This window comes from Alternaria arbusti, assembly GCF_024043155.1.
Source record: "Alternaria arbusti strain BMP 1465 chromosome Unknown scaffold_5, whole genome shotgun sequence".
Taxonomy (NCBI): Eukaryota; Fungi; Ascomycota; class Dothideomycetes; order Pleosporales; family Pleosporaceae; genus Alternaria; species Alternaria arbusti.
In genome coordinates this window covers 1,282,025-1,303,430 of record NW_026249945.1, presented here as the reverse complement: position 1 = coordinate 1,303,430, position 21,406 = coordinate 1,282,025, and the positions used below count along the sequence as shown (strand labels likewise).

The following is a 21,406-nucleotide window of genomic DNA, read 5'->3' as shown; positions in this document are numbered from 1 at the left end:
AACTCATTGAGGTGCTGCACCCACTGCAACACACATCATGTTCCTGTTTCGACGCGTCCCACTGCGTGCCATCCCCCGGCAAACCACCCTTCGTCTCCAACGGCGATCTCTCGGCAGCGTGAGCGCTATCGACTCAGTAATCTTCCGTACGCTGTTTGGAACCGATGAGATCAGAAAGGTCTTCGACGACAAAGCGTATATCAATCGATGCGTTGATGCTGAGACTGCTTTGGCAAGAGCACAATCAAAATGCAATGTCATACCATCTCATATCGGAGAGATTGTGACGGCCAAAGCTCGCGAAGTCGAACTGGACTACGATAGGCTACGCAACGAAACTGAAATCGTCGGCTACCCCATCTTTCCTTTGGTGCGACAGCTCTCTGCATCGTGCGGTGAGGAGGCTGGGCGATACGTGCATTGGGGAGCAACAACACAGGACATTATGGATCTGGCAAGCATTCTGCAGATGAAGGAGGGCCTCGAGATCGTTGAGCGCACACTCCGCTCCGTCATCAAAAACCTCGAAGACCTGTCAAGAAAGCACCGGGATACGCCCATGGCTGGTCGCACCCATCTTCAACATGCTCTTCCTATCACTTTTGGCCACAAGTGCGCTATTTGGCTATCTGGGTTCCAACGACATCTCGAGCGTCTTGAGCAGCTCAAACCTCGCGCCTTGATGGTACAGTTCGGAGGCGCCGCAGGTTCTTTGGCTTCACTAGGTTCGGGCGATGATGGCATTCGTGTTCGAAAGGAAATGGCAAGAGACCTGGGTCTGACGGATCCTCCGATCACCTGGCACGTCGCCCGAGATGGTGTTGCAGAGATCACCAACTATCTCGCGCTTGTTGGTGGTACCCTCGGCAAGCTTGCCCTAGACATTATCATCATGTCTTCCAATGAGCTCTCGGAAGTGTCAGAGCCCTTTGTACCACACCGCGGTGCTTCCTCAACTATGCCTCAGAAGCGAAATCCCATCTCGAGCGAGGTCATCTTAGCCGCATCGAAGGTCCTGCGATCGAATGCTGGCTTGGTGCTGGATGGCATGGTATCGGACTTCGAGCGTGCTTCCGGTCCATGGCATCTCGAATGGGTGGCCGTCCCGGAGAGCTTCGTTATGTCTGTTGGAGCGCTATACCAAGCTGACTTTGCGCTCTCTGGTCTTGTAGTCAATTCGAAGCAGATGCTCAAGAATCTCTACTCCACTAGAGGTCTTATCGTCGCAGAAGCTGTCATGATGGGTCTTGCTCCACACGTCGGTCGGTCAAAAGCGCACGACGTTGTCTACGAGGCTTGCAAAGAAAGCATCGAGAACGACACCAGCTTGTTGGAAGCTCTACAGACACGACCCGAAATTACCGATAAGATCTCGGGCGAAGAGCTGAGCTCGTTGTGCGACGCAAAGAACTATCTAGGCTCATGTGGACTAATGGTGGACGAGGTCTTAGCTGCATCCAAATAGATCACATCCATGTCATTCATCAGGGCACAACAACCGCCATGCGTAGATATGAGGGAGAATCACATTCTGAATGGTCCATCTGAGTCAGCACTATATTCTCGATTGGTGCTCTTCTCAGAAGCAATGAAGAACCCCGCAAGTGCGCCACGTCCACATTACCATGACCTCCATGTGGGAAAGGCTATGATACTTTCATCTGACGAGTTCCACTAACCCGGTCGCGGCCACTATGTGGGCCTCTCACAGCTCCCGTAGCCCAGTTACCGAAACGGAAACCCCGCTATTATCAGGGTCGGGCCCCGCCACCACATACGATGCGCAGGCCGGACCACCCAAGTGCGGCAGATGTCGGCCTAGCATTCCACGGCCATGGATACTCCAATATAAGGCTGAAATCTTTACATGGTAAGCTAGATCACTCCTACAATCATCGTCATACGCTAAACACCATGCAAGACTTCAAAGAACGCCAGCTCGTTACCGACCCCCAGAAGGCATTCCACTTCACAGATCTCCAAAGACTGAAGCCAACACGTGCGAACGATCCTTACGACTACCAAGCAGGATGGGGAAACCGACATCAGTCTGAGGTCATTCCTGGCACTTTACCTGTCGCTCAGAACAACCCTCAAGAAGTCCGGTTTGGGCTCTACACTGAAGGCATTACATATTCAGCGTTCGCAGCTCCTCGTGCACACAACTTCAGTACCTACATGTACCGGTGTCGACCAGCGGCTGCTCACAGTATGTACTGCGGCACTTTCTCGCAAACATTGGCTAACATGTGACAGAGGGTTACGTTCCGATCCAGACAAAGTCCAACATCACAAACTGCTTCTTGTCCATCAATCCCAAGGTTGAGACGCTCCCCGAACAAGCAGAATGGCGTCCGTTCCCACTCCCGAAAGACGATGAGAAGATTGACTTCGCGGATGGTTTGCATACTCTCTGCGGTAGCGGAGACCCAAACATCAAGGAGGGTCTTGCGCTATACGTGTATATGATCAACTCTAGTATGGAGCAGCGAGCGTTCTGCAATACCGACGGTGACTTCCTCATCTGCGCCCAACAGGGTAATCTAGATATCAAGACAGAGATGGGCAAGATTTTCCTGCAGCCTGGTGAGATCTGTGTCATCCAGCGCGGCATCCGCTTCTGCCTCAATCTAGCCCCAGGCACGCCAGTGGCGCGTGGCTACATCACCGAAGTCTGGGGTTCTATGTGGGAGCTTCCTGATCTCGGCCCACTAGGCGGCCACGGTCTTGCCAATCCTCGCGATTTCCTCTACCCGGTAGCTGCTATCGATGATGATTTGCACGTCGATTGGCAGATTGTTAACAAGACGAATGGTCAGCTCGTGGCGATCCAACAAGACCACAGCCCCTTCGACCTTGTTGCATGGCACGGCAATGTCGTACCTTACAAATACGATCTGACGAAGTTCTCGTCACAGAACAGCACATCTATCGACCACACTGATCCTTCAATCTTCACAGTGCTCACAGCTAAGTCCCGCGATCCCATGACACCACTCGCAGACTTCCTCTGGTTTGGCCCAAGATGGGATGTTGCGACCAACACTTTCCGGTTACCATACTTCCACCGCAATTCCGCGTCAGAATTCCTTGCTTGTCTATATGGACAAGGTCTCGGACGAAGCGACGACTTCCAGCCTGGTGGTGGTAGCTTCGAGGGTGGTCACACGCCTCACGGTGGATTTCATGAGGGTTACCAGCACGGCATGCGGATACACGAGAGCCAACCCGAGAAGATCTTGACAGGTAGGCTCATCCATCGCCGAGCAGTCGAATACATGCTAACAGGCACTTAGAACAATTGACCATCATGGTCGAATCGAGCCGTCTGTTCCTCTTTACCGAGTACGCTCGTAAGGGCTGCGGAACGATCGAGACACACGGTACCGACTACAAAGTCTGGGATGCTCTTCCCGACCGTTTCTCTGCCAACAAGAGGGCCCAGGAGTTGCTTGCCCGGATCAAAGACGACAAGATCGCTGAGAAGAAGAGACTTGCACCATACTACTTTGGTGGCTTTTCACATGGCGCAAACACCAGCGATACGGATGGTGTTCACGGTGAAGAGCTAAAGCAATATCTGAGCCCCGAGTCAAAGACGAACGGGACGAACGGCGTTCACGCATGATTGGGTCTCTATTTTCACGGTCTTGAGAGTTTGTAGGCGTTTTAGCGATGTAATTTTGCATTCTTCGATACTACATGTACACGATAATTCCAATTCCACACAATGAGCATCGCAAGCTTTGACATAGCGAACTAGAAGCGTCTGTGCATTCACACTCCATACCCTTTGCCGACCCCACAAGCGTCATGTGGGGCAGGAACCTCAAGAAGTTATGCTCGTTTTCTTTAACATGACTGTGTGTTGGCATGGCAGGTCTGGAGTAAGACCATGTCGTATCCTTTTGGAGCTGTCGCGAAAGCGGCTCAACGCGCGCACTTTCGACATGCGGCTAATCGGATCGCGAGTCGAACGTCGCAAACATGGAGGAGGAACATTGCGACTAAGAGCGATGTAGACAAGCAGATGGTTGAGAAACTACCTTTGGCTGGCATCAAAGTATTGGATATGACGCGGGTGCTTGCAGGAGTATGTAAATGTTTCTCCGACGAAAGATCATGGTTGCTAACATCAAGTAGCCATACTGTACACAGATTCTTGGAGATCTAGGGTATGCAATAACTGTAGACTCATACATCACATATGCTGATGAGCGTTCAGAGCGGATGTCATCAAGATCGAGCACCCTACAAGAGGCGACGACACGAGATCTTGGGGTCCACCAGATGCGCCCTATACCGATGGCATCGAGCGACAGTTCCCTGGCGAAAGCGCATACTATCTTTCTGTAGGACTTGCCGCACGACCATGTCGTTCATACTGCTAACATGATGCAGGTGAATCGCAACAAGAAGTCTGTCGGACTTGCTTTCAACAACCCCACCGGAATCTCCATCCTCCATAGACTCGCTCAAGAGTGCGATGTCCTCGTCGAAAACTACCTTCCCGGATCACTCGCAAAGTATCAACTCGATTACGCGACGCTTGCGAAGCTCAATCCCTCTCTGATATACGCGTCTGTCACCGGCTATGGGCAAACAGGGCCATACCGCGACCGCGCGGGTTACGACGTCATGGTTGAGGCCGAGATGGGCTTGATGCATATTACTGGGGAGCGCGACGGACCGCCAGTGAAGGTCGGTGTAGCGGTGACCGATATCATGACCGGGATGTACACTGCGATCGGCATACAAGCAGCGTTGTATTCGCGGAAAGAGACCGGCTTAGGTCAGTGGATCGACGCGAGTTTGAGCGACGTGCAGGTATCGGGTTTGGCAAACATCGCCAGCAGCGCGCTGGTGACCGGGAAGGGTGATAGCGGACGATGGGGAACTGCACATGGTGAGCGCATACATGAGCTATGTGCTGGAATGGCGATGCTGACTCCACCACAGCGACAGTAGTACCCTACCGAGCCTACAAGACAAAAGACACCAACATCGCAGTCGGCGGCTGCAACGACCGCCTATACGGCATCCTCTGCGACAAGCTACAGCGTCCAGAATGGAAAACCGATCCTCGCTTCCTCACGAACGCGCTCCGCGTCAAGCACCGTACCGAGATCGACACGCTCGTAGAGACCGAGCTCATGACCAAGACAACGCAGGAGTGGTTGGAAATCTTCGAGGGAAGCGGGATGCCGTACGCGGCTGTCAACGACATCAAGGGCACGGTCGAGCACGAGCATGTTCTTGCGCGTAATATGATCGAAGAGGTTGAACACCCTGCTGTAGGCAAGGTGAAGCTTGTCAATCATCCGGTCAAATATTCGAGAGCAGAGCCGCGGATCAGAAGTCCGCCGCCGTTGTTGGGTCAGCATACGGACGAGGTATTGAGGAACGTACTGGGGTACGACGAGGCCGGTATCAGAGAGCTGAGAGAGAAGAAGGTAGTCGCGTAGACGGTTGGCGTAGTAGTCTCGCACCCAGTATTCCAAATTCCCATCGCGAAAAACGCGTCCGAAAACAAACAACTAGAGTACCAAGCGCAAGCACACACGTCCTCACATGATTCAGACAACTTCATCTCCGAGGTCCGATTCTTCCGACGCATTGGGACACAACTGTCCGAGAGTCAGCCACCGAAATTTCCTGAGCCGCGTGTCGACTGTCAGCAAAGTGACGTTTCGCGCAGGCCCCACATCTCACCGGAACGCCTGGCCCCACATGCGCCATAAGTATGCACCCCACAACGTCCTTCACGCGACGTGCTCTTGGCCATATCGCGGGTGTATCGTGCCCTGCATGCGCCATGTGGCCTTGATATTGCAAGAGCCGTTCGTGTGGAATGATGGAGGTAGTGGGGATGGGAGGCGTACTGGTAGTGTGGTGGAAAGTCTGCATGGCTGGTAACGGCGTGCTGAACGCGTGAAAGTACAGACTGTATTGAGTACGTGTTTCCAACATGGCGACCAAGAACGTGACCGTTGGCAATGGTAACGATGCAGCACCACTGCCTTTCCGCTACCAATTTGCTGCCGGGGCTGTAGCTGGGATATCGGAGATTTTGGTAATGTGAGATTGGCTTGGTATCGGAGGTCAGAAGAGAGTGCTAAGAATGTAGATAGGTACCCGCTTGATGTAGTCAAAACACGAATTCAACTTCAGCATGGCAAAGTTGTCGACGGTGAAGGATACAATGGTGTCATGGACTGCTTCCGAAAGATCGTTCGCAATGAAGGTGTATCAAGACTATATCGTGGCATCACTGCGCCTATACTGATGGAGGTTCCCAAGCGGTACTACCCGAGTTCATGTCTTCGTCGATTGCGACTGATTGAAAACAGTGCTATCAAGTTCTCCGCAAATGACTCCTTCACACAGTTCTATCAACGCCTCTTCTCAGCCCCAAGCCTGACCCAACCTCTCGCCATCCTCACCGGTGCCAGCGCTGGCGCAACCGAGTCTCTTGTTGTCGTTCCCTTCGAGCTCCTCAAGATCCGACTTCAAGACAAGACATCCGCGTCACGCTACAATGGGCTACTCGACTGTCTGGTCAAGGTAGTCCGCCAAGAAGGTCCATTGGCGTTGTACAACGGCTTTGAAGCCACGTTATGGCGACATATCGTATGGAATGCCGGGTACTTTGGTTGCATCTTCCAGGTACGGGCTCAGCTGCCTGCCCCGGCAACCTCGAACAATCCAAGAAGGCAGAAGATGGGGAACGACCTCATAGCAGGGTTCGTAGGCGGTGTTGTAGGGACGACGTTCAACACACCACTAGATGTTGTCAAGAGTCGTATACAGAGCGTTGCCAAGACGCCTGGTGTAAGACAAAAGTACGCTTGGGCGTGGCCGAGCTTGGGGGTTGTTGCGAGAGAAGAAGGGTTCAGAGCGTTGTACAAGGGCTATGTGGCAAAGATCTTAAGGTTTGGACCTGGTGGTGGCGTACTGTTGGTGGTGTATTCCGCAGTGTTGGACATGTTCGCCAAGGTGGCATAGACATCCGCGTGTTCTGGAAATGGAAGTATCGGTGCGAATGATCTCCGACTTTCCGCTCTGCTCAAGATGATGTGCTTTGCTTGCCTATTTTTAATATTGATATCGGAGTTTTCAATACACCACCGAAGGCAGAGAGTATCTAACCATGGCCAACTGCATGCCCCTGCGTATTGACCAAACATCCAATACTATACAGCCTCACAATCTCGTCGAGCTAGGCAAAGACATGTCACAAACTTGCTAGTACCTGGCGCTGTGGTTGTAGCGATTCAGTGTCGATTAGTTGATTACTTATCTGAGACGCCATTGTCTGATGTGCGACCCTCTAGCGGAAGATTGACGCAACGAAACGCAGCTAGCCGACATCCAAAGTAGCAATTGATTGATTGTACGCACCAGATCAAGCAGAACTAGCCACCTTAATGAGGCGAATGAGACAGTGGATGATTCCAACAACGGTCAGCAGTCAGGGGAGGCCCCACTAGCGTACGCCTCATAGTCCCACATGCGAGTCGATCCGGGGTTGGTGTAGGACGAGATCCTTCGAGAAGTCTGGTAATTTGAGGGGATTCAAAGGATCATTTACCTCGTCATCCAACGGCCGTGATAAGGCACGGAGCGATCGGTGGTGCTAGGAGCTGGTACGGTGTTTGGCGATCAGATGAGGGTCCCGAGCGCCGGAGGTATCTCCAAGCGGCGGCTATGGACCACCAACGTAAGGATCAGCTGTAGTCTTCGGATGCGCAGATGTGCGCGCGGCGCAATCTGCAGCAGCAGGATTGCAGGTTTATATGCATTTTGTAGATGAGTTGAGATGAGCCTATAATGCTTAGGCCGAGTCATGGTCTTGCTTTCCCCCGCAGCCGCGATCGCTTGGCGACCGACAGCACCTGCAGACTCCGGCCTGCGAAGGGTCCTCCGATCATCAGCCAACACATCAAATCTTTGCGACGAGCGACATGGCGTTAAAGCAGTGCAGCATGTGCGATCGCACATTCACCAAGTGTACGTGGCTGCCGAACGCGTGTACAAAGTGTACTGACCCCAATTCCAGTAGAGCACGTGAAGCGGCACGAGCGGTCCCGTTCGTCCATCTCAAACCTCCATCATCAGCAGTGAGCTAAACACCATCTCAGACACACGAGAGCGCCCCTATGAGTGCCCGACATGCAAAAAGCACTTCTCGCGCAGGTGAGGCCCCCAATGAAAAACCTCCGTACTAGCGTCCAACCTCTCCATATAGCGATGTCCTGTTTCGGCACTGCAAAGGCCATGCGCAGAATGCGATGAACCGGATGAAGAGTAGTGAACAACAAAACACCAACGACCAGCAAGAGTTCCGACACAACTCCATGGACGAGAATCAAACATCACGACCATCTGCCTCACGGAACGTAAACGGCCCGACTCCAGCAGCAACACCATTGATCCGCGAAGACTCCAACTTCTCGCCCATGTCCAGGAGGAGAGAGTCGCAAATACCGCAGATCAATGTGAATAACCACTACAATGCGCATCTATCACCTCCCACGGATGGCCGTCATTCTTCATCGCGGTTACAACCGCCGTCACCCGGTGAGGACCGGATCGAAGCGCTGATCAACGCGGCCCAACATCTGGAGCCTGGAGCAGACACACCCTGGCGGTCGCCATCGCCTATGATTATTGCGCGTGCCGAGAATGTCCAGATGTCAAATCGAAATCCCCATGAGAGCATGGGTCCACCTATCGACCCAGCTATGGAAGCGCTCTCGTTCTCGCCAGCCGGGCATGTCTCAAGTTTGGACCAGTGGGCTTTCGAACTCGTTCAAAGCAACAACCCAGTCCCCAATCGCACTCCTGCAGATGCGTTACAAACTTGGCTGTTTCCGCTCGAGGGCGATATGAACACTCCCCAAGGATCGCATCACCTCGGCGTGGAAGGCTTCTTCGAGCACGGAGCATTCCAAGCACTCCCAGAAAATCAGGCCAGTCCATCGGGCAGCAGTGTCTCAATAGCAAGCAGAGTGCCGCGAGAGCGATTCCAGCGAGTCCAAAGTTGTTGGCCCTCCCGGAATCGCAAATCCTCCCGGCTTATGCCCGATCTGTGGCAGAACCTTGTAGCGTGTGAATGTACCAACATACTGTCGGAGGTCGGCTCTGGAGCTATGGAGACGCCTATGAGTGAAAGGGAGCGGCGGAACTCGCGATGGGGATTGGATGAGGAGTGCAGAGGCAGACTTCAAAGCGCCTTGCACAACTTACCGGCATCTAATCCACCAAGATCCGAATCATATGGCGACACTGCATCTTCGAGCGGGGATGCCGCAGGAAGTCCGAGCATCGAAGGTGTACAATTCCCCCCCGCCGAGATCTTGGACATCGCTCTAGAGATGTATCTCTACTACTTCCACCCAACCCTTCCGATTATCCACATTCCGACGTTCTCTGCAAAGAATGCGCCACGGCCATTACTACTTTGCATGTGTCTCATCGGCCTGAGTATTCTTGGTACCGCAGGTGCAGCCAAGTTTGTCACTCGCACATTCCCGGTAAGCAATGCGATAGCTGTACTTCTCACATATACTGACCCTTGACAAGGCTGTGTTACAACTCGCGTTGGCCGAGCTACAGACCCTTCCAACAACAGATCATCCGCCACATCGGCAAATGCGGATCATTGCCACTAGCTTGCTAGCCTTGAATCTAGCGTCTATCACCGGAGTAGGTAGTAATCATCGATCATGCAAGTCATGAGCTAACGTTCATGCAGCGGAAAAGCCGTATTGCGCAAGCTGAGAAGATGTATGCAGAGCTTATCGGGGTATGCAGCCGCTTGTACTACGCTTTCTGACGTGACTGACTCTCTTAGTTTGCGCAAAGCCAAGGTATCTTCTCTGCCAATGAGGGCGTGAAGATAGATCCTCTCTTGGATGAAATGATCGACATCGACTCAAAGTGGAAGGCTTGGTCAAAGGTCGAATGCAGCAAACGCATCATCTTCGGTCTTATCGAAGCAGACTGCTGGTGGGCAGGCTACCTCTCGACAGCCCCAATGATTCGCCCCGAGACAGTCCAGATTCTGCCACCCTCAGACTATTCGCTCTACCACGTTAACAGCGCGGCGAAGTGGTTCCATCTCGTACAGCGCGGTGCGAGGATACACTCGCAGAGGATAACACCATCGTTCCACCCGACCCCAGGCTTAAAGCTCGACGCATCAAGCTTCCGATCATTACTAACTCTCCTGTTACTGCGAATCTATGAGAGCAATGACAGGCTTGCTCCCGCGACAGGAAACCAGAAGCAACTTGAGCCTTGGCGGATATACGCCGAAGATGCCCGGAGTCGAGATATCCTTCCCTTGCTGGTGAACCTCTCCGGCTCTTCAATAGACGCGCTTCGCACTGCGGATCTGAATTCTGCTGTCCTTTGGCATGCTTCCTGCATGGTCCTCGGAGCGAATATCCGCTACTTCGAACTCGCAGCTGGACGTTCCGGTCCCGAGCCTGCCGTCAACGCTCTGGAAGACATTTCAATGTGGTGCCAAACACCAAGCGCGAGAAGGAGCGTGTTGCACGCTGCACACATCTATAAGCTGCTCTTCGACCGCAAAGTCAGCGACATTGTCAACCCTCACAGCGTAGTCGCGCTCTTCCACGCCGCCCTCGTCCTGGGCCTGTATATCTTCGCTCTTCCACCGACAGACAATAGGCCCATGAGCGACTCTTGCATTGAGCTCCTCGACCTCGTAGACTGGATTTCCGTCGGCCAACTCGGTTTCATTGACACTCCACAATCGCCCATAGGGTTCGGAGACGCTACCCAAGTCGTCAACTTCATACACCGCGGCGGTAGCTTCAGCATAACAGGCATCGCACTCGAAGGAGGGTATCTTGCTGCTCGCCGCACTCTACTACATTGTTCAGACCTCATGGAAGGCATGGGCCGGTGGAAGAGCAGAACGTTCAGCCAGATACTACACATCATGAGCGACGATCTAACTGATTACGACGGTCGCGGCAACGACGATGGGGACGATGAGGTAGATGGCGAAGGGGAAGAGGGCGAAAGGAATTCCCGGTGACGGTTAGCGTCCTCTTCTCAGCAGTGTCTTTCAATTACTCAATTGCAAGGCCTGTGGGGAAGAGGATGATGGAGATGACCGAAAACAAGATCTATTGATGGTCTTTGATTGTGATCACAGCTAGTTCGGGACGCTTCAACAGCGTGGTATAGAACAGTACGGAGGGTTTGTTGGTCCTGGAAGGTGTATACGATTTGCATTGGGTGGCGTTGAGTCGCATAGTAACGGTGTTGCACAGCGACAGGCAGAGTTAGGATGCGGATCCGAGGTCTCGAAAAGCAAAGTGTTTCTCATGGCCATCTACTTAATATATTATACTTCATTCCAATCATGCAGCGCGCAATCCCCTCCTAGTGGTCCCCTTCTCTGGAAACACAGTCATAGTGTTGCACTGGAGCCCAGTCCCACTCTAGACCTTTAGCCCAGTCAGCTTCTCGATGAGCGTATCAAATGCTTTGCTACTGCAGTCAACGATTGATGCAGCAGTAGCCCAGAAGATAGCCGCTGGTATCATGCTGATGACAGTGATGAAAGTAGGGTATCGTGGGAGGCCGGCGAGCTGCTGCTGTTCTGGATCAGATGTACTATCTGACTCCTCAACATCGGCGTCATTCTCCTCGTCCTGCTCGATAAGCAAGTTTGGTCGACGCGGTGAAGGCAGTCTGGACTGCGTGCGTTGCAAGTCAATCCATTCTTCAATCTCGGAATCCGCGGTATTAGATGCGCTTTGGAGAAAGAGGGCTCTGTCACTGGCTTTCGCAGGAGTTCCGCACATGATCAAGTCGCCAGCTGGTCCGCCCTCCATGACAGTCTCTATCGGTGCAAGATCCATGTCCCGAAATCGATCTAAGTTCACTAGCTCCCTCTGCTCCGCCGCTTCCTCCTCTTCCACTCTGGTATCCCTCGCTGAGTCGACAATTTCTGTCGGCGAAGAGGCACTGCGGCGGCTCTTGTGCGGAGAGCAACGTTTGCCTTCATGAAAGTCAAAATAACTGGGTATGTCCGTCAAGGGTGTGTCTGGCGTAGTAGCAGAGGGCGCAAAGTCGATGTGTCTGCCGTTGGGAGTCTGAACGACGGCGCGGGAAGGAGAAGGGAACGCGATGAATGAGGTTGACACTGGTAGTGCATCTTCAGACGCACGACGGACATTGCGGGATGATATATGCAGTCGAGGTCGGTCGATGTAGGCTTCGGGAGACTGCTACACATTTAGTATACGTCCGGCAAGGTCCCTGTAGTGGGTACTCACACCAAGCGCACCGGTGGCCACCCGTTCATCTTCCACGGGGTGCATGCCGATGCCTTCTTGGAGATACTTGCGATCGCTAGCCTCTTCGATAGCCAGCGCTTGACTTGATACGTCATGATTCAGTGCGTCAGTGTCAAAGATGCCGTCTGTTGCAGCAATCACTGATGCGCATTCCTGCTGTCGACATTGCTCCTGCAGGTCTTTTTCGATCGCAGCGCGACGAAGCTGCAACTTGCCAGGCTCATCAAGCGTGGGCTTATCGTGGGTATAGAAGCTGCCGTAGTCCAGGACAGGTACAGGTGGCGCAGTCTTACCAGGAAGATTCATAACGTCCTCGATCGTGTCCCCATCTTTCTGTCCGCCTGTACTGAAAGCATCCTCTTCATCGCTCAGTTCCATACTGTCATCTTCATCTTCGTAGCCTCCCTCTCGTTCATCGCCAGAATCGAACACCTTCTCCTTCTGGGCGACTCGCTCTTCCGCGAGGCTACCAGTAGGTGTCGCAGTGAGATTGAGCTTCCTTGCGGGTGTTTCGTCAAAGTATGACGTTGCGGAGAGAGGTGAAGGGCTGCGCACGTCATGGAGAATCTTTTGGAGGGTGCGACAATCGGCTGGGGAGAAGTTGGAGCCCCGTGAGTTGGTGGGTGTTGAGCTAGAGCTCATATTGTCGTCGCCTTGCAGAGATCGGCTATCGTCTAATGAGGCTGGTCGAGGTGGTGTCGAAGGCATCACGGTCGGCGGTGGCTGCGGATCATCTTGGGTCTTGTTGTTTGGTGACGACATGATAAACACGTGGAATAATGCTTGCCGGTTGAGGTAGTCGCGATCAAGAGGGAAGGCGACTGCGAGGGAGGGACGATGCATGGGATGCAAGAGCGCTGATTTAAGTGGGCACGACAAACAACGAACAAGCGCGATGACAAAATCAGGATGGGGCAAGCACGTCTGAGCAAAGTTGAGATGATGATAACAGGCGCATGTGACAGCCAAATCAGCATGCCTACAACCTCACACCTTCTTCACCAACACGCACACCCCTCAATACGTATCCATCCCTCCTAGCTTCAGCCGCTTCTCTCAAGAGCGTCTCTTCGGTCTCCTCACTGCGCGCCTTCCATCTTACCATGTATGGCTTTGCCATCGTCGTGCTTCCGACAGCATCAAACGCGTCATCACTAGTATCTACCTGCACTTCATTTCCCTGTTGATCTAGCGGCGGCAAGATGTCGAAAGCCCATAGCAGTTTCGCGAGCACGATGAACATACTGTTCTCAGCCAGATGTACCCCAGAACAAATCCTGCGGCCAGCACCAAAGGCCCAGTGATCACGGCTTGCAGCTGGGCCGGCCGCGTAGTGTCCACTTCCATGAGGGTGGTTGAGATAGCGCTCGGGTTTGAAGCTATGAGGGCCCTCGAATACATTGGAATCGTAGTGTATAGGATATTGTTGTAGACATACGACTGACTTGGCGGGTATGTGGATGCCTTTGTAGTTTATTGGTGCAGTTGTGTAATGTGGCGTACCGATGTTGGTGACAGGGCGTAAGCGTAGAGTCTCTTTGACGATGGCGCGGATATAGGGCAGTCTTGGCTCGTCTTCGAATGTTGGTGACCGGGAAGGCGGAATAACACCTCTGATTTCGTCGATTGCTCTCTGACGTGCGTCCGGGTTCGCGCTGAGGTAGAGAATAGCAGTGTTGAGTGCCGCGGATGTTGTCTCACTGCCCGCTTCGATCATGCTACCAGCTAGGAACGCCGCCTGCAGTTCACTTATACCTTGCTTCTCGTAATCGCTCTCGATGACTAGAGGCGTAAAATATCAGTACATGCTTCACGTACATTTCCCACAGCGACATCACTCACATTGCTTGACGAAGCATTCCGGGGCCTGTTTGGTCTCCATCTGAGTCTTGAGTGTACTCCAGAAAGACATCCATAAGTTGGCTTGTTTGTCAAAGTAAGGTTTGACGCCCTTACGCCACCATTGTAGTTGCGGGGGGAGCTTGCCGAGAAACGGAAGCGTGTCTGCTAGGTACGTCCCTGGTTTCGCGATCGTGGAGAAGTCGTTCATTATGTCGTAGATACCGTGCACTTCGTCGCAATCCTGCCACATGTCAGCATTGATATTCTCATGTGTTCAAATGCGCTACTCACCCATTCTGGAATGCGTCGCCCATACGTGCTAGTCATGATGACGCTCACAGTGTATCTTCGGATGGCCTTGTAGCTAACTCCATTCCCTTTCGCTGCATCTGCACCCTTCAGTATCTCTTCAAGCAACATCTTCGCCTCAAAATCCTGACTGGGCTTGAACGTCGCACTGACAGCAGGTGTCAAAAGCTTATGACTGATGCCTCTCAGCTTCCGCCATTCCGGTCCATATTCCATAAACAGGAATCGCATGCCACCACCAAGTGCATCACCAGATACCGGCAACGGCGTTCGAGAGCTTGTATGCGCAGATTGTTTATCCAGAATCTCCTTACATGCTTCGGGAGAACAAATCATGTACCAGTCGTTCCAGCCAAGACGGATTTTGTAGACCTCGCCGTACTCGCGAGCCCACGCAGTGATTTGCTGGTGCGGCTGCTGGCCCAATTGATGTGCATTCCCAAGAACCGGAAGGCCAGCGGGACCTGGCGCGGTCTTCGTGCCAGTTGGCGGTCTGTTGCTGTATCGCCTGTACAGTAGAAAGATCCAAAAGGAGAACAGGATGAAGGTGATGGCATACATGTGGGGCTGCGTGGAGACGATACTGCTCAAGGAGTATGCAGAAGGAATCTTGATCGGGAGTATCTAGACAGGGACGAGTATTGCGTCTAACAATACACCCATCTCAATGAACGGACATGCGCGGATATGCCCATAGTATATCAACGTATCGCGAAGCGTAGAGTGCTTGATGCACCATCATGCAGGTTCCCCACATGTTCGGGTGGATGAATCCTACCTAGGTACCCTTTGCATACCTAGAGCGGGAGAGGGGAATGCGGAGTAAGTCATGGAGCCATGCTTGTGAGCTTGTTTCGACATGTACGTTACTCCAACTTCCGACGTATTCGGTCCGTGTACGAAGACTTTGTTTTGATGTTGGGGAAGGTCTCATGGCGCGTCCACGCGGTACTTCCAAGATCGCGCGCCGACGCAAGCTCGGTCGACACTCGTCATGTCTTCCTTACCAACAACTAGTCGCGTATTGCTAACGTTGTCTGCACATTCCCTACATTGCGATAACAAGCGCAAGATTATGTGATTCTTCAAAGTAATCAGAGTGCGCAACCGAGGCCGAGCCACTCTGCCCAGGTGGATCCGGAATTCTGGCAGTCCTTTAGTCAGCCGTCCCTGTCGGCTCTTCGTAGCCACCGAGCGCATCCATCGTTCCTCCAGGCAGCCAGAGAATCGTGATTCAGGCGCGCAACAAGCTCACGGGGCGCGTCATAGAGTCCATTCAGCTCTACGTATAAAGGCTTGCGCGTTAATCTCATAACTGACATCGTAGGATATGCTTACTCGTCTCACAGCTCGCACGCCTTTGCGCTTCCTTACATCCAGCCTGTATTTGTCCAGTCTGCGCCCGTCAAACCTCCAATCGTTGAACCTCCCGAACACATTATCGCGCACGATGTCCACCTCCACCTTCTCACTCGACCCCGCCATCTTCAACAAGACACTGTACAAAAAGATAACAGACATATGGTTCCCTGGCGTCGACACCAGCGGCAAGGAGTTTGACATGAGCATCGCAAAGCGCTGGTTCGCAGGCAGTCCTGAAGAGCGAGTTGCCCTCGACGGCCAATGTAGGGATGTCTGCGGCAAAGCCCTTGAGGCCATTGGCCCAGAAAAGTTCCCAGAAGCCAATGCGCAACCTTTCCTAGAGGAGATTGCGCGCGTTGCGGAGGAAGAGAACAAGGCAGATGGCGCGACAGGAGAAGACGCTGCGTGGACAGCACTCAGCTTCGCACTTCTGTTAGATCAGATGCCTCGCAATATCTACCGCACAGACGAAGGGCTGCGCCTGGTGTATGGGCATTACGATCGCATGGGCGATGCGCTCGTTCGCAACCTTCTATCCCCCGCATCGCCCATTGGCCGCCCCGACAAACATCCTGCGCTCCGTTTCTCTGCCGCGCATAGGACCTGGTTCTACATGCCGCTCATGCATTCTGAAGACCTGTCCGCCCACGATCTCGCCGGCGAGATAATAGCGGAGTTTGCGCGAGAACTTGAGGGCTTGGACGGGTACAATGGCTCGAAGATGTTGATTGAGAACTACCAGAAAGCTGCGAAGGAACACAGGGATCCAGTGGAGCGGTTTGGTAGGTATCCGCATCGAAATGCTGCCTTGGGTAGGACCAGTACAGAGGAGGAGAGGAGGTTTATGGAGGAGGGTGGAGCTACATTTGGGGTTGCGCAGAATCAGAAGGGTGACACTGCGAAGTCAAATGGAACGTAGATAACCTAGTAGATGCTGAATTATTGCTATCCTCGTCATGGCCTTCCAATGTGTGTGTATGCGTGCTCGAAGTTTTCCAGATTGATGTGCTAGTAGTGCAACACAGACGCAATACTACAGTCTCTCCCCCGGTCTGGGTGCCTGGCGTAGATTTCAACCCCTTTTAGCTGATAAAAGAGCGCAGCAAGAGTAAAGTAGATACCTTTGTAAAGAATAAAACGTCTTAAATAAGGCTTTGTTTACTAGCTGTTCTTCTTAATAAGGGTTACGCAATGCTAGCAATGCTAGCAAAGTGCGTAGTACCTAGCAACAAGAGATTTAACAAATTACAACTCCTAAAATCGCTAAGACGCAGTAGGCACCCGAACTGGGGGGGAGACTGTCGATTGTAACCGCAATGCAAGTATTCTTCCTGTCACGAGATAGAGTATCACATCGTTGCGCACAAAACATATGAAGTCTTGACGCGCTATCGTACAACCAAGTTGATATGCTTGACAGGAGCATGTATATCTGTTGACCCTTCAATCTGAATATCTCAATAACCTACCTGATAATGCAAAAAGAGGTTCTGCTGCCAATCCTGGTCTCTCTGACCCCGCCAGGGCCTCCAGAAGCGCAAAAAGATGGGTCTTACCGCGACTCGAACGCGGGGCCTCTCGCAAGCTATGCTTGGGTTTGCAAGCGTCGAAAGACGCTTTCCCTAAGCGAGAATCATACCACTAGCTGCTGTGTGTTAGTGAATGTTGGTCAGAAGTTGAATGGGATACATACACCATAAGACCATTGAGCTGTTGCAGCTGTTGATGGAGAGACTGGCAATCGGTAACTACATATTGTAATTGCACCCGATCTAGCACATCTTGTAGCCCCGCTCGGCATCAACAACCCACAGCGATTATGAAGTAATTGGTTGAGTAATGGTGGAGCTACGGCTCAGTGTTGGGCGGCTGAGGTCGCATAAGTGGGGACCACAACACGAACACGAACGATGGAGGGGTAATCTGACTAGCTTATAATAGTAGAGACGATGCACACTGATAGTCCTGGACTGATCTGACCATTGGTCGTTGAGATAGTCGGAAGCTCAAGTAACTCAGGGGGTAAGCTTGACGTGGTACCTTTATACACAATCCCTTTTTTGCCACGCCAAACAAGCAGCACACTAAGTTCAATCAACGATGCGTACAACAAGATATACAATAGCCTGGAGATTTACAGGATAATTTCAAAACAATTTCACATGCCAAAAATGTCCCGGGGCGTACACAGTTTTTTATTAATTATCACCAGTGAAAATAGTGGTAATGCAAGGAGATTCTAACTACGATTGTCGCAGCGGATGCGCTATCGCAAGGGTCGCTGCATCTTCGCCTCGACATCATGGACGCGCTCCTCGGAATCTTGGAAGCGCGCGTACCTACCAGCACCTCCGTCTACGCCGCATCAACGTCGCAACATCAACCTCCGATGGCGACCAGGGCTTTACCTCCACCTTTGCACACGTTGAAAAAGTCATAATCCACCATGGTGCGGTTGCTGGTTCCTGAAGGTGAGTTACGCGACCAGGTCTAGCTCCGGTATCCTAACACAACCCAGGCGAGAGTCAGCATGCCATCACCGGGAGACCACCTGGCGCAATTGCCACACAACGCGACCTTATCGCATCGCCATGGAGATCCTCAATCGCCGCTGCAGCCGTTACTGGCGGCTTCGCCCTTGTTGGCCGCTCACGACCTGGTGTGTTCCTCAAGTCCGCCGCCTTGATCGGTGCCGTAGACCTCACATTCACCGCCTCGGGAATCTATGGGCGACATGAACTGCACCGGGGCGTCTTCAAGATGGAAGGGATACAGCCCAAGCCGGGTAAGCTATGGGAACGGACAAAACACTGGACGTGGGAAGATGCGACACTTGGGGGAGGAGTGGTGGGCGCATTTTTGGCATTGAACCCGCGTGCTCTGCCCGGCGTCTACGGCTTCGCGCGATTCTTCGGAGCGGCTACAGTTGGGTGTGCGCTCGGATACAAGGCCGGACAATTCTACATCGTTCGCCTGCCCCCACAACTCCTCCAGCTCTTCGACTACACGATAATGGCGAATCGACAGAAAGAGTATGAAAAGTTACAGGAGAACGAAAAGGCCAAATCGTCCCTTTCTCGAATCGGCAAACTCGCGCTCTGGTTTCACACGTCTCAGACGATGACTATTCTTCGGAGTCCTCTACAACTTGGCGGTATCGGAGGGATGGGAGGAATTAGCGGTGGTCCTGGTGGTCATCAGTCGCCGCATGGTAGCCCGTTGCATGCATTGAAGGCCGAGATGGACAAAGAGACTGTCTTCCAGACCGAGTTCAAGGAGGGTGAACTTGCAGGACCTGATGTAGAGAACGGCTACCGCGCGTACAAGGACAATCTCCAATCAAGAGATGCAAGCAAAATACAAGACTGGTTGGAGCAAGTTCGGGAGCTCAAGAACAAGATCGGTTCGGAATGGCAATACGTCTGGGGATACCTTGGGCAGAAAGAAGACGAGTTTTATCAGCATGCAGAGGAAGATGGAGAGAAGGATCTGCTCCGACGGGAAATTCAGCTGCTGAACAACATGGCCGCTGATATAGTCACCCGATGTGCAATCCTCGAGTACCACGAACGCGATGCCCTGAAGCAACTACGGCAAATCGAGCAAACAGGATCAAGCGTCGAGTCAGATGCAACATCCCAATCCATCACGGCGCCGTACGAATTTCCACACGATTCAGCCGAGGTTGCTCAGAGCAACCACCGTGGCCCGCGCATCGCCACCGAGCGAATCCGCACAACCTGGTCAAGACAAAAAGAGTTGTTGCGACACTTCGACCACGCCGCCGCCCGTGCCAGTGAGATATCCGAAGCCGATAGCGGTTTCCACGTCGCTGAGCACCTAAAGCGTCTGAAAGAGGATGCTGATCAGATGCGGAAGAACGTAGAAGCCACTGGGCGTTTGCTGCGACGGTTTGAGGATCGGGTTCGTGAGGCTGATGAGGAGGCGAAGGAAAAGCCTCGCCAAAGCGGAGTTGGTTCGGATGGTGAGCAGAAACCTACTTGACATGGATCTTTGTCGCGCTTGGGTATACTCTGCCTTTGTCATGAGCCAACTCGTTGAAGTCAGGCGTTATAGGTTGCTCGGTCAGATACCTTGCAAGGACTGATATCATGAGACTATTGGCCTGTAGGTATGCATGCCTTGCTTGAATACGGCGAGTAATGAACTATCAAGCACGTCGCGAAGTCAGCCCGATGGCTCGAATACATCCGCGAACATACATAGCTAGAATAGCACAACAAGCCGTGTGGGCTGCGATACCTAGGCAGTAACGATGCTCTCTACGCGAATCCGTGGCGTTGTCTGTGGATGATCCTGTCAGTGTCGTTGAGACACTAGAAGGGGCTGCTCTTATTGCAAGAGACGCAGTCTATCCCTGGGGTACATTAATCAAGTCGAAGCACTTTGGAAGTTACTCTTGTAGTCAGCTTCCTGTGTATGGTAAAATATTCAAAAGATCCAGACGGCCAGGTTTCACCTAGGCCGCGTGCAGACTATGACTCAAATTGTTCATAGTGCACGAAATGCCGTACAAAGCTCCTTGAACGTATCTAGTGCATATGCATCGGCATTCCTCAATATCGCCGTGGGTGAGAGACGGCGACGGATGACGTAACCATTCGGAACTCAACGCGGAAATCTCTCGCCTCTGCGCTTCTAGAAGACTCACTCTGACCACGAAACTCACCACCGCATCGCGTATCCTAACCACCATCCTATACACCTCCTAATATCTCCATAATGCGCTCCGTACGTTCATCTGCAGCGCGCAGAATCCGCACATCTCTCACCGAGCCCACCACTTCGCCGTTCCGTACGCGACCAAGCGCAACACCGTGCATGCTCTGCGCACATCGCATACCGCCCCAGACGATATCACGTCGATTTCAATCCTCCTCTTCCAGCTCGAATAAAGTCGAAAAGCCATTCGAGACACAGCAATCCTCCACAGCGCAATCGTCCCAAGTTCCGCAAACACACTACTCCTTCTTCCCCAACTCCTTGCCATCCGGCCCGCCGCCAAACGGCCCCTTCGCCATCGACCTCTCCGCTCTCAAGAAGGAATTCCTCCAACTACAAGCCCGCGCCCACCCCGATCTACATCCACAAGCCGACAAGAAGCGCGCCGAAGCGCTCTCATCACGCATCAACGAGGCCTACAAAACACTCCAGAACCCGCTTCTAAGAGCACAATATCTGCTATCCTTACGCGGAATAGAGGTAGCAGAAGATGAGACAGCGAAGGTAGAAGATCCGGAGCTGTTGATGGAGGTCCTGGACGCCAGAGAGAGCATAGAAGAGGCAGAAAGCGAAGAAGATTTGGTGGAGATGCGGGAGCGGAATGAAGAGAGGATAGCGGAGAGTACGGAGATAATCGATCAGGCATTCAAGAGGGACGATTTAGAGGCTGCGAAGAGCGAGGCGGTTAAGTTGAGGTATTGGGTCAATATCAAAGAGAGCATTGAGAATTGGGAGAAGGGTGTGCCGGTTGTGCTGCAACATTAGATGGTGGGGTGGAAGGTTGGGAGGCTCTTGTACGATATTATGAC

General features: G+C 52.7%; 9 protein-coding genes across 9 annotated transcripts; 7 read left to right on the top strand and 2 right to left on the bottom strand.

The window, feature by feature from the left end:
• Nucleotides 1-37: 37 nt before the first annotated feature.
• J4E86_004950 (uncharacterized protein) lies at nucleotides 38-1,465 on the top strand (the record flags this gene model as incomplete). Its single annotated transcript, XM_051445487.1, has 1 exon — nucleotides 38-1,465. One exon carries the CDS (start codon nucleotides 38-40, stop codon nucleotides 1,463-1,465), a length of 1,428 nt encoding a protein of 475 aa, XP_051303584.1.
• A 449-nt stretch (nucleotides 1,466-1,914) lies between these two features.
• Nucleotides 1,915-5,465, top strand: J4E86_004949 (uncharacterized protein; the record flags this gene model as incomplete). The annotated part of the gene is made up of 8 exons (XM_051445486.1): nucleotides 1,915-2,209; nucleotides 2,257-3,246; nucleotides 3,297-3,616; nucleotides 3,881-4,093; nucleotides 4,144-4,175; nucleotides 4,226-4,352; nucleotides 4,402-4,906; nucleotides 4,960-5,465. 8 exons carry the CDS (start codon nucleotides 1,915-1,917, stop codon nucleotides 5,463-5,465), a joined length of 2,988 nt encoding a protein of 995 aa, XP_051303583.1.
• A 503-nt stretch (nucleotides 5,466-5,968) lies between these two features.
• Nucleotides 5,969-7,005, top strand: J4E86_004948 (uncharacterized protein; the record flags this gene model as incomplete). The annotated part of the gene is made up of 3 exons (XM_051445485.1): nucleotides 5,969-6,078; nucleotides 6,132-6,302; nucleotides 6,351-7,005. 3 exons carry the CDS (start codon nucleotides 5,969-5,971, stop codon nucleotides 7,003-7,005), a joined length of 936 nt encoding a protein of 311 aa, XP_051303582.1.
• A 1,295-nt stretch (nucleotides 7,006-8,300) lies between these two features.
• Nucleotides 8,301-11,071, top strand: J4E86_004947 (uncharacterized protein; the record flags this gene model as incomplete). Its single annotated transcript, XM_051445484.1, has 4 exons — nucleotides 8,301-9,536; nucleotides 9,586-9,708; nucleotides 9,758-9,808; nucleotides 9,857-11,071. The coding sequence occupies 4 exons, from the start codon at nucleotides 8,301-8,303 to the stop codon at nucleotides 11,069-11,071; spliced, it is 2,625 nt and encodes an 874-aa protein (XP_051303581.1).
• Nucleotides 11,072-11,480: 409 nt separating this feature from the next.
• J4E86_004946 (uncharacterized protein) lies at nucleotides 11,481-13,103 on the bottom strand (the record flags this gene model as incomplete). Its single annotated transcript, XM_051445483.1, has 2 exons — nucleotides 11,481-12,269; nucleotides 12,321-13,103. 2 exons carry the CDS (start codon nucleotides 13,101-13,103, stop codon nucleotides 11,481-11,483), a joined length of 1,572 nt encoding a protein of 523 aa, XP_051303580.1.
• A 217-nt stretch (nucleotides 13,104-13,320) lies between these two features.
• Nucleotides 13,321-15,053, bottom strand: J4E86_004945 (uncharacterized protein; the record flags this gene model as incomplete). The annotated part of the gene is made up of 3 exons (XM_051445482.1): nucleotides 13,321-14,123; nucleotides 14,184-14,424; nucleotides 14,475-15,053. The coding sequence occupies 3 exons, from the start codon at nucleotides 15,051-15,053 to the stop codon at nucleotides 13,321-13,323; spliced, it is 1,623 nt and encodes a 540-aa protein (XP_051303579.1).
• Nucleotides 15,054-15,942: 889 nt separating this feature from the next.
• Nucleotides 15,943-16,773, top strand: J4E86_004944 (uncharacterized protein; the record flags this gene model as incomplete). The annotated part of the gene is made up of 1 exon (XM_051445481.1): nucleotides 15,943-16,773. The coding sequence occupies one exon, from the start codon at nucleotides 15,943-15,945 to the stop codon at nucleotides 16,771-16,773; it is 831 nt and encodes a 276-aa protein (XP_051303578.1).
• Nucleotides 16,774-18,300: 1,527 nt separating this feature from the next.
• On the top strand, nucleotides 18,301-19,859 carry J4E86_004943 (uncharacterized protein; the record flags this gene model as incomplete). The annotated part of the gene is made up of 2 exons (XM_051445480.1): nucleotides 18,301-18,325; nucleotides 18,373-19,859. The coding sequence occupies 2 exons, from the start codon at nucleotides 18,301-18,303 to the stop codon at nucleotides 19,857-19,859; spliced, it is 1,512 nt and encodes a 503-aa protein (XP_051303577.1).
• A 738-nt stretch (nucleotides 19,860-20,597) lies between these two features.
• On the top strand, nucleotides 20,598-21,362 carry J4E86_004942 (uncharacterized protein; the record flags this gene model as incomplete). Its single annotated transcript, XM_051445479.1, has 1 exon — nucleotides 20,598-21,362. One exon carries the CDS (start codon nucleotides 20,598-20,600, stop codon nucleotides 21,360-21,362), a length of 765 nt encoding a protein of 254 aa, XP_051303576.1.
• Between the last annotated feature and the right edge of the window lie 44 nt (nucleotides 21,363-21,406).